The 12070-nt window shown below is 46.3% G+C and overlaps 1 protein-coding gene across 1 annotated transcript in view; it reads left to right on the top strand.

Moving 5' to 3' along the window:
- LOC147355339 (uncharacterized) overlaps window positions 1-12070 on the top strand; it is a 36064-nt gene that overhangs the window by 13385 nt on the left and 10609 nt on the right. Inside the window, exon 3 of the mRNA XM_086347330.1 lies at window positions 2784-2871. Within this exon, the coding sequence (XP_086203456.1) occupies window positions 2784-2871 (88 nt within the window). The remainder of the gene's footprint in view (window positions 1-2783; window positions 2872-12070) is intronic.

The raw sequence follows: 12070 nt of genomic DNA, 5'->3' as shown, positions 1-12070 counted from the left end.
TCCAGGCAAGAATACTGGAGTATGTTGTAGTTTTCTTCTCCAAGGGATCTTTCCAAGTGGGATCGAACCTGGTTCTCCTGCATTGCAGGCAGATTTTTTTTTTTTTTTTTTTTTTTTTACTGTCTGAGCTACCAGGGAAGCCCAGTGAAAGGGGGAATCTGGCCAAATGGAAGAGAATGTTCAGATCTATTCCTGACATTTGAGAGGACTCTTGTATAAGAAGAGAGTACCTGTGATCAATTTTTGATTTATTATTCTGACAGATGGCCTTTAAATGTACCTGATCATTTGCAACCTGAACAACAGTATTTCCCTTCTTTTTGGTAGAACTGATAGGACAGCTATTAGAAGTTGTTTCCTTTTTGTAAAATATTTCATTAAGAAAAAATAATAGACTCCTAACTCAGGAGTGCTAAAATTACAGTCTTTTTAAATTTGGAAAGTGAGGGTTGATTTCTAACTTCAGACTGCTCAGTTTTGAATAGTAAGGCATAATATTTAACATGTAAGCTTCTATAAAGGGTAGGGTGGGCGGGCTCCAGCTTACGCCCAAGCATGTTTGGTTCCCCAGGACTGGTTTGCAGGCCTCTGAAGGCCTCAGCACTTTTGTCTTTGGCAACCTTTAGCATGTCACATGTCAAACAAAAACATGTACCCCTGTCCCATGCAAAAGTAGCTTATACAGAACTGAGAGTTAAGCTTCATTTGACTAGTTGTAGGCATTAAACATTTATTAACTTTGATTTTACTGCTTTCTTTTCATATTTTACATCCAGTAACTATTTTTTCAGGTCTCAAAACATTTTCATGGGCCATTAAGATGCTCATAAGCTTTGGGGCCTGTACTGAAGGCTCATAGGGAATGAGACACCCCTCTTCTACTGAGATGTTGAGGCACGTCTGGCTGGGGTGGACTTGCCAGAAATCTGTTGGAGGCACTGTTACCTCCTGGGAAAACTCCATTCTCAAGGGAGCTGAAGTAACTGCTTTAGTTACTGCTCTTTTTTTGTTACAAAGAGCAGAGATCCATTCCATTTTAGGAAACGGGATATGACATTAAGGATGCACTTGGACCAGAAAGCTGTTGTTCGCTAAGGCAGCTCAGAGAAGCAGTCTTTCCCATCGACAGTGGGGTCTCAGGGCTGCTCTCTTCCTCTGTGTCTTTTTCCTCTTGCTGCTGTCTGGCTTATCCCTTTCCCTTAGCCTGTCAGTCTGTTTTCTACTTTACTTAGAGTTTCTACTCCCTCATGACTTTGGTTTGCTGTGATTGCACATGGCCACTCCAGCTCCCTTGTATATCCTAACCTTTCAGCTTCATCTCTCATGGCTCATCACCTGGTTCTCAGTATTGTTTAGATTCCTGAGGGAGAGACTGGGAATGTGACTTTGTTGCAACTTTTACTGTTATTCCAGGCCACAGCAGAGGTCGCTGTTAAGCTCATGGGTCAGGTGTCTGCACCTGCCCTCAGAAGCTGTGGTGATGTGAGATGGAGCAGTCATGTGGTCCATGGCAGCTGAGGCAGTTTCCGTTAGTAGGATTTTCAGGCCAGCAGGCACCATGATCGGCACGTATAGTTCAGCAAGGAAGAAAAAACCTGGCCCCCTGTCAAAACCATTTGAAGTCTCTATCCTTTAAAGTATATCCTATTAACAGCCTTCATTCCAAGGCAACGCTTTGTTCCTGTAGAGAAACTGAAATCCCTAAATATATTGACAGCATTTTCATTTTCCCCTTTTCTCCCCATTTTATTCAGTCTCAGATATTGCAGGGTCACTCAGGGCGACCTGTACGATTCCATTTCTCGTGTTAGTGATTTCTGCTGAAATGGCTGTTAGCAGAGTTGGGATAACTCGAGCCTCATGGCATTCACATGTTTCCTTCCTCTCAAAGTTCTGGGGAGCTATATAGACATAGCAACTTAGCACCAGCCCGAGTCTCCAAATGAAGTGTCCCATCTGAATGTCGCCTGGCAGTAGTGATACCTGACTTCCTCAGGATGCCATCAAACTTCCCAAGGAAAAGTGATTTCCCCAAACTTTAAAGTAGGTCTTGGAATCTACACCCAAAGTACTCTTAGCACTTCTAGAATATAGCAGAGGGGGAGGGAGCAGATGGAATAAATAAGATAATGATAATGATAGCTAACCGTGGTTCAGCCCTTAACATTTTCTAGGCCCTGTTTTAGATACTTGTCATACATTAACTTATTTAATCCTCAAACTACCTTATAATGGTCCCTTACAAGGTCAGGTGCTTTTTCTTATCTTCTTTAATCCCATTCTTAACCTCTGAGGTGAAAGCTGCACAGCCAGCATGTGGTAAAACCAAGATATGAACCGGCTCAACCCGCCTTCAGTCCCTACTTCTTCAGCACCCTCTCACCTGGAAAATAAGTGAGAAAAACAGTATTGATTCACATACTGATTAAGACTCTTGAAGATTCCAGCCAATCCCAGTCAGTTATTTGGTCTCTAATACGAACCTAGAACTCAGTGTGGGTAAATTCCTAACAAGAGGCTATTTATGATACTAGGATTCCTGTGTCTTGAAGTGAAGTTGTGTAGCCATGCCTGGCTTTTCCTTTATAGAGTTTCTCGGATTTTTTCATCCTCTGTTTGGCCCTGCATGCCTTGCATTTCACATTTTAGAATGAGTCCTGGTTATAAGAGGGTCAGCTGGGACCCGTATTTAGAATACCCAGTTCTTTGAAAAGCTTGGCGATCCTCAGTCATCCCTGATACACGCCTTTTCCTTTTCTCTCCGCATGTCTCTGACCCTGCAGGATCCTGAGGCTCTTGTTGCCCTTCAGCCACTGTGGGCCCTGCCTCTTCCTCTGGAATGTCTTGGGGGTTTTGACTTCTGTCACTGTGGTAAGTGTTGCCCTTTTTTCACCATTTCTGTAGATGGAGAATCACCCTCAACTATTTCTAAAGACAATCCAAAATGTCTTTGGAGTTCTTTCTAAGCATGTTCCCTTTAGGGCTCAATGAGGAAGCAACTTTCCCTGACTCATGGTTTTTCTTACACTCTTGCCTGGATCTGGCTTTGACTTCTGTAGACCTTAAGCAGCCTTGCTTAACTCTGAAGTCAGCAGAAGCATCCTTGTCCCATCTGGGGTTCCTTTTTGTACCTCTGGACTCTAATTTTCTCAATTTCATGTGAGCCATTAGTTATTAAAACTTTCCTTTGCCTGCTCCACTTACCTCTGCTGTCCCGAAGGCCTCTGGATCAGAAACCTGGTTTCTGGGCTGATGGTCTCCTGGTTATCTTTCCCATTGTCCCTGCCTTCATTGAGATACCACAACGTGCTTTTGAGCTGAGTTTGTTACTCTGTGTGTTTCTGGTGTTTTCTTGTTGAAGCTGAATATCAGCTTTCTTATTAAATATGAGTTCCTGAAAGTCTTCTTACCTTGGGCAGGATGTTACATTAGTCTCTGTGCACACATAATTCTGAGAGCATCACATTTCCAGCATAAGCATTTTTTCCTTCATTTTCTTTTGAACCTGTGGATTTGTGATCATTTTTAAATAATTTTTTTTCCTTCTTCAGCTCAACTCAAGAAGACAACATGTATTTTACATAGGACAAGTATTTGTTCCTCTTCATTTGGTCATTGTTGAAATCCAAAATATTCCAGTTGAACCCATAGTCTGAATTGCTGTGGTTCACATTCATGAGAAAACTTTATGTCCTTGACACGCACAGCTGGGCAGCAGAAGGAAGGAGAGCCCTGTCTTGGTAGCTGTTGGCCTGGGGCATGTGGCTTCTTGTCTTTCCCCTTCACTGTCAGAGACTGAATTCTCAGCTCTAGGCCACTCCCAGCCCTGACTTCACTTCCCAGCCACACGAGGAGCACTGACTGGGTGAGGTAAAGGAGTTTCAGTGGCCTCTGTCCTAGTGGGTGTAGTTACTATACCTGGTGAGAAGGTTAAGCCCAGGGGGAGGTGTGGTGTCTTTCTCTTCTTGACTCTGCACGGCCTGGGTGGGAAGGCAGGGGCTGCTCCTGACCAGCTCACTCCCCTCCCTTTCTCTGGGCACTGGATTGATCGCCAGCTCCAGTCCTGTTTGGAAGCCTGGGCGAGTCTGCCTGGGCACGGCGGCAAAGGATTTTCTCTCTACGCTGTCCCTGTCTGTCTCCTTTCTCTCTGATGCTGACTTGGGTGTCCCCAGCCAGCCTTCTTCATTGTGAGTGGTCAGACCAGAGATCAGGCCTCGGTTTATGTGAATTCCTGTTCTTTCCATGCTGACTTTAGTCTCAAGTTCAAGGTTTCCACTAACAGAGGAAAAAGGTCTCCATGTGATGTAGTCCCACTGTGAAATGCCACATCAGGAATGGGCTTCACGGGCCTAGCTAATGATGAAGTGTTCAGGTGTGTTGTGTTTCCAGTTCGGTCCTGTGCTCATTTCTGCCTAGAGTACTCGGGGTTGAGGAGTGTTACTGAGGCCACTGGCCACATTTGGTAGTCGTCTGCTAGCACATGTTTCTACAGGGAAACTGATCCCCCTCAGGTGTCAGTCTTCCCAAGTCGAAAGCCTGAGTGTTGAAGCTCTGTGCTGTTTGTTGTCACTGTTCCTAGGCCCTTTTTGAGAGTGGGGTGGTGATGCATCTCTAGCCGTGCTAATCCTGAATTCTGGCTGCCAGAGGGCATCCAGCCTGGGATTGTGGCAACAGCTAAGCCGTGAGCTGCCTTCAAGGTTCGAGTTTCTGAGGGAGCCTGTTCCACAGACCTGTCTCCCCCAATCACACTCACCTTGGTTTCCCAAATAAAACAAGTTACAAGTAGTGACCCAGGTGTAAAAGTAGCCAGAATCTGAGACAGTTAAAGTAGGCAAATTCATAGGAACAGAGTAGAATGGAAGGGGGAGTTGTTCAATGGGCACAGAGTTTCAGTTTTACAAGATGGAAAGGTTCTGGAGATGTTTCACGCTAACATGCACATACTTAACACTGCCGTGGACTCTACATTGAAAAATGGTAACAATGGTATGTTTTATTATGTTTTTTTTTTTTTTAACAATTAAAAATTAGAATCCCAAATCTGTAAACTTTTTGACTTGCCAACTGCTGTGGCACTCCTAGTCCAAGTGGCACTCGAGACAGGCCTGTTAAAAATCCACTTTTCATTTCTCTCGAGGTCCCCTGGGTCCAGGCTGTGTTTCTCCTTTTACTTATCTGGGCCCTTTCGGGCACTGAGTGTCCTCATTGTGTCCTGGCAAGGTTTTGTTGCAGTGCCCCCTCAGTACTGCTCCTTCTCAAGGGCTAATGAAGTTGAGGCCTCTAAGCCGCACGATATGAGTGAGGGTGAGCATCGGAATGACTAATGCCAGGTCTTAACCATCCATTTCGTGGATGAGTAAGTGACCTGTGGTCACACAGCTGTTCAGTGACGGATCAGGAATTTGAACTTAGGACCGCATGCAAACCCAGTGTTCCACCCACCAAATTATTATGATTCCTAATGTATAGAGATGTTTACACATTTACCAGATAGATAAGATGAACTTGAGCCTTGTATGTGGTGCTCAGGTGATACATAACTGAAGCAAGTCACACTCTGTCCCATCCCGCGTTCATTTCTGTGTACAGTGTTCAAGAGCAGGAAAGAGGTGGGCAGCTCAGAGTGAGAGGAGATGTCACTGCAGTCAGGTGTATTTTAAAACGATCCTTTGAATAGAGGGTCAAGAGTGAAGAGTGCTGGGAGACGCAGGAGACAGATGCGAGGGTGAGAAAGCAGCGTTTGACTCTGAGCAGAGGAGGAACCCTAATTACAGGGAGAGGCACCGCCGGGGCTCGGGAAGCCTCTGCCTGTGAAATGACATTCTTGGCAAATGAATGCATGTGTCATGCATTAATTAAAATAAGGGAAATAAGGAAACTCATATTTATTTGGCTTCAGTGAGGCTGCGGGCACCCTGATAAGTACTTTCACACTTAGTATCTTCTTTAATTATCACAGCTGAGTGTTGTAGACATTATTATCCATATTTTTACAGATCAGTCTGAGATCAGCCAGGGTCACATAGCGAATGGCAGCACCAGGCCCACACCCTGCTGTGTGTCTCTTTGTAGGTCATTTTTGTGGGAGGACTTGGCTGGAGGGGAGTGGAGGAGTGTGTCCCTGTGTCATGCTCTATCACCGAAATCACACAGGCAGGCAGTTGTTCTTTGCAGACTCAGAAGAAAACTTGGTATCACTCCCTGCATACTTGTTGCCCTTCTCCAGACCTCATTTCATAGTCTCTTAGATAATTTCTGGTTAAAGAAAAATCTGGCATGGTTTCTTTTGTCTTTTATCTTTTTTCCATTAGGAGTCATTAGGCCAAGTCACACGAAGAACAGTCATCCCAAGGACAGAGAGAAAGCGGCTCTCTCCCTACAGCTCAGTAAAACCCAGAGCTCACGTCCTTGGCCACTGGACTTTGTTAAGGGTGAGGGCAGGGAACCTAGAACTTTCAGTGTGTAGGGCTTTGGGACTTGTGGGCAGGAATAGTGGGTGGGGACAGAGGAGCCCACACACCTGGGGCCCCAAGTAGGAAAGGTGGGTGGGGTAGGGAAAGAGTGGCCTCCCTGGGAGATCCTGGCCAAGTGACTGAAGGGCACCAGCGTCGGGGTTCTCCTCTAGTGCTCAGGACTCATACTGGATCAGAGTCTTTTCTCACCAACTGGAGGGAGCGAAGCAGGAGGAGGGCATCCAAAGTGTCCTGAAATCCACTGTTATTGTTGAAGTTGAGTTGGAGACTCCTGCTCAATCAGAAACTCCTTTGACTGATCTGAAAAGTTGACCTCACTACCCCCGGGGGAAACTGTCCTTCTACATTACTCAGGCTACTGATGATCAGTGGTGTATTCAGGAAGTGCTGCTCCTGGTCGGGAGTGTGGGAATACAGGTGAGGGCATGCATGCTGCTGAGTAGATGCCGCACCACCGGCAGCCAGTGGCCAGGGACTGACAGACTAGTTCAGGAGCCCTGCTCCGAGGTCATGGCGCTCCAGTGACAAGGTGCAGTGTGTAAGCACCTGCACGGGCCCCGGGGTGGATAGAAGCCCGGCCCGCGTTCTGAGGCTGTAGAGGGATTTGACCACAGGACATTTAGGCCCAGGAGAGAGATGTGCGCGTAAATCATGGTAAGTGAAGCTCCGCTCTCAGCTGAAGTTAGCCTGGAAAGACGAGGAAGCCTACGTTCACCTGTGTGAGTGAGAGCACCACCTCAGAAGAGTGGCCTGGCGGTTGGGCCTTGGAGCGGGGGATTTGTCAGCAAGGGCAGGTGAAGACATGCGGGGAGCAAACCAGGTGGAGGCCTTAGTGGCTTCTGTAGAGTGTTAGGGGAAGCCAGCCCCAAGGTGAGAGGTCTAGGACCTTACGAGGTGGGGCTTCCTGTGACCTGTTGCCATTGAGGCAGCCCAGGGTATGTGCAGAGGGACCAGCATGAGGAAAAGTGGCCTTGGTAGCTTAGGAGTGAGGTACTGGGAAAAGTGTGGGAAATTGGAAAGGCTTTCTGGGGACATGAGCCTGCCCTGGGCAGCCAGCATGGGTGTCTTCCAGGCTGCTGTGTCTTCTGTTCAGGGATCGATGGTGACATAGAAGCAAAATAGAATGAATGTGGCATTCACAGTCCTGATGAATGAGTGATGAGTGACTGCTTGCTTAAGTTATTCTCAGGTAGATACCTGAGCAGAGGTGAGTGGATTGGGCCCGTGGAGTTGAGTATCTAGGTTGACACTACCTTGTGTGATGTGTAGTTTAGACTGGAATTTTCTGAAGGTGTAGTGGGGTCAGTGAGGAGATAGACGCTGCCTCTGCTGTCTGCCCAGATCTCTGTGGCATGCAGAGAGGGGTGGCCTTGAACTTCTTAGCCCTGTTCCTCGGCAGTATGCAGGCACCTGAACCGCCTTTCCATTTATCTTTTGTTCCAAGACTTGTAGAAAAGGGCCAAGTAGAGGTACCTTGGTGTAGTACTGCGGCCCGAGTAATGTCTGAGCTAGTTGACTTCTGGAACTTCCTCATGGCTGGGAGTTTCTAGCCACGCTGGGGACAGGTTCCATGTTCTCTCTTCACTAACAGCAGCATCTGGCATGTCCAGGGGGAACCGTGTAAGATAATAAAAAATCACAAGGCCTTTGGGCCAGAGATCAAGGTCTTAGAGGAACACATCAGGGGTTGCTGCCTGATGGGATAATTTCTGAATCCTTTAAAAAGCGTCTCTCTGGGTAGAGAATTATTTCTTGTAGTGTTTATTTTTTCAGTTTTCTTATGGACAAAACTTGACTTTGGGGTTACTTTAGAGGAGTATCATTACCTCTATAGTATCTTACATCCAGGATAATGATGGCTAATGATGGAAATGACTGACTACAATTAATTGTTCATCTTACAGTTTGTTCCCATACTTTGAGCTTTAAAAAAAGTGAGTTTGAGATAGAATCTCAATCCCTTTTTGGGCTTTGGATCTTTTTACACTTTAAAAAGTGTTATTAAGGACCTCAAAGGGCTTTCTGTCTATGTGGATTATAGGCATCGATACTTTAATAGAAATGAAGACTAAAATTTTACAAAAGTATTAATTTAAAAATAATGACAAACTCATTACACATTAACACAGATTACATTTTTGTGAAAATAATGCATTTCTAAAACAACATTTAGTAGGAAGAGTGGTATAAATATTTATGTCCGCTTCTGTGCTCAATCTCTTGCAATATGTTGTTTTAGCTGAAGTAGGTGAAGACATCCAGCTTCACAAACAAAGGAACTGAAAAGGGGGTTTCAGTAGCCTTTTCAGGTACTTGTGAGTTCCTTTGTGACCTGATACCAAACTTGACAAGTGGTGGTTTCCTGCAGATTATTTGCAGTGTGCAATCTGAAATCCTGTGGTAAAATTCCTGGTCTCTTCCTGAACTTTGAGTAGCTGTTTTACCCACGATGATGCATTACCTGACACATGGGTCGTTTGGACAACATCAGTTCACTTTTTGCAGAGGCTGAAAATGTTCATACATTTCATTATGTATAATATCAGGAAACTCATGGTTAGTGTTACTGTCGTTTTCATCAGGACAGTCTTCAAGTCTCAGGAAACTAGAGAGCCCATGGTGACAGACAGGAGTTTTCCCAGATTCTAGTTTTCATTAGAAAGCTCAGATTTGACAGTTGGCAATAAATGCCATCAGTTTCCTGTTATCTGAGACGTCTGCACCCAGTCTGCAGAGCAAGTGTGTAGTCACTCAAGTAAAAATGACGTTCAGTCGAGAAGATGCCAGTTGAGTTTGCAGCTCAGACAGTTAGACAAGCGTTCTTCCTTGAGACAACACTGTGCTTGGGTACGTGACCTGATGTGGTTCCATTTTAACCAGGAATATGATAAATATACATTAAAATATATGTGTGTGTATTTCATATCAATATAAATAATGAACATGATATGTTTAATGTAAATGTTATAATAAAAGGGTCTAGATTTAAAGAATTATTTTTTATTGCTTCTTCAAGGATATTCTTAATTGGAACTTTTTTTTTTTTTTTTTTACTGTGAGCCCCTGGAGGTGAAGAATCTTTCAACTACTGGTGCCTTTGCCACAGGGTTTTGTGTGAGGAGCCTAAGGAGTGGGCACGTTGGCCAGCCAGTGCATTTGCATCCTCCAGGCAAATGTCAGCACGGTGAAAAAAAGCAAGCAGCGTTTTAGTATTATCTTGAAACTCATTTTGATCTTGTTTTGTAAGGGTGTGGAATCCTCAAGAGTCTTGGTTTTGAAAACTGCTGGTCTAGGACAGCAGCTGTAAAGAGCTGAGCCTCCCAGGGTTGGATGGCTGTTTGGTGTCCCGTGCTCATGGGTTGGGTTTTTTGCAAGAGACTCAGCTTGTAGCTGGTGGACCACTTTCAGCCCGATGACACTATATTTGTAGGAGTGAATGTTTTTAAGGGGGAGTAGGTGGGAGGGGCCCACTCACCCCTGATGTCTTCAAGTGAACAAGAGCACATGGTTCTATTCCCTACCCAACCCTGAAGACAACTGACCTCTTGCCTGTCGCTGGAGCATGATTGTAAGATGAACCAGGCTGTTTGTCAGGCTCTTGGCTTAGTGTGTTGGAGGAGGAGCCTTAAACCTGGAGTGAGTGAAGAAAGCAGAATGTGCAGGGCATATTTTAGAGCACACTTTTAACATCTCTGTGGATAGCAGAGACACAGAGAAAGGGGGAAGGAAAGAGATGGATACTGTGACCAAGCCTTATTCTGAGCTACGAAATTGAATACAAGAGGAATTTTTAGGGAAAAGAGTTTCTTTGTCATTCTACAGCCAGTATTGATGAGCATTTTCCCCAACTCAAGAGAAAGATCTGGGGACTTGGCTTTCACCCTGGGAAGATAGAGCACTGAGTTATTGGCTCCTCAGTGCTGCATCGACAGGGAGAGGTGATCCAGAATAGGGATGAGCACATGGTCCGGAGAGGGAACGGACGCAGGGAGGTGACCGGCCACTGGGCGAGCACTGCAGGCTCCTGAAGCTGCCCTCCAGTGAACGGCAAGCCTTCCCGACATGCAGCAAGCTGAGGAAAGATCAGAGGGGCGTGCACATGGAGCCTGGGCTCGTGCACAGTCTCATTTCATGTTTGTAACAGCCCCGAGAGTTAGAGGTGTGAGTATCATTTCTCTTCTACGTTCAAGGTCTTTGAGTCTTAGGCTTAAATGACTTGCTTAAAGTCACACTGTGAATAAGTGGGAGAGCTGTGAAGTGTGTGTTTTGCAGAATGACAAAGGGCAGAAAGTGCCATTCTTGGGGGAGATGCGGCTTTCAGTGGGCTGAGTGTGAAGGAGTGAGGGCTGCTGGGGCCACGGGGCTGGGACTGCACGGAGACTCTCGCTCTCAGGACTAGGCTATCGGATGGGTGGTAGGTTTCACAGGCTTTGATGTCTATAGAAGAGTGTAATCTTTCTTCTTTCTGAAATGTTTTCTTGGTGATGAGGATAAGAGGCTGGAGCTTCTTCATAGTCTTGGCCCGCTAGAGGTTGTACAGTCTTAAGACTCGCTAGCAGATGATTCCCTGGCAGGGTTTGTGGTTATCTGGGGGGACATTAAAGTCACGGCTGCTGTGGAAAGGGACGTGGCGGGGACGGGTGAGTGGAGGTGTGTACGCTCCACACTAGGCCAGCTTTGTCTCAGTCCTGCAGCAAGGAGCCTCGCTCCCTCACTGTCCAGGCTCTAGGGACAGATTCCTATGGCATCAGAGGCCATGTGGCCATGGCAGAAGTTACATGTGAATTAGAAAGCCTTCCTTCCTGTTTCCAGACAGAACATTATTGCCTATTGCTGCGCACTCCCCTCAATTTCAAATCCTAGAGTTTTATCCTAAGAAAGCGCCCTTTCCCATCACACAGGAAACCATAATCTGGTAGAGCTGAGAGGGGGGCAGAGTTGCCCACCCCCCGCCCCGCCCGCCCTTCTGCCTCCCATGTGCTGAAGTGCGCTCCTAGGACTGTCATCCTGGCTGTCTCTAGACACACCTTCCCCAGGGGGAGTTCCTCCAAAAGGGTTCCTCCTTTTGGTTTCAGTTTAAAAGTAGAGTTTACTGGATGTCTTCCTTGTGATGTGAAACCAGTTGGGTTGCCCCTCAGGTGTGTAGCTGTGTCCCCAGGGCCTTGCTCAGCCACAGCACCACTCGCACAGCACTGGGATCGTTGCCTCCCCTGCTAGACTGTCAACCACACAAAGGCAGAAGCCACGGCTGTGTTGTTCATCACAGGATCTTCCAGAGGGCAGCCCACTGCCGGACAAGTACTGGGGGCTGAGTGTTTGTGGAACGTGTGCCTGCACTCTCGCACAGGCTGATCCTGCGTCTGAGTTCAGTTTCCAGGACTGTTGGCATCAGGGACACCTTTCTTCTGGGCCTGCTTCTGGGTGGGCTGGATTCTGTTGAGTATCACTTAGATATCAAACACTCAACAGCATGGCATGAACCAACACGTGTTAGGGCAACTGGGAACACTGGGATCTTCCTGTAAAACACTTCCCAATAATTAAGAGACTGGGAGTTGATTGGGATTCTTTCACCCTGACTAGTCTGAGTCATCCTC

This window comes from Bos grunniens, chromosome 17 (assembly GCF_055505025.1).
Source record: "Bos grunniens cultivar Pamir isolate PY7600 chromosome 17, Bosgru_T2T1.0, whole genome shotgun sequence".
In the NCBI taxonomy this organism is placed as follows: Eukaryota; Metazoa; Chordata; class Mammalia; order Artiodactyla; family Bovidae; genus Bos; species Bos grunniens.
This window is presented reverse-complemented; position numbering and strand designations above follow the sequence as displayed.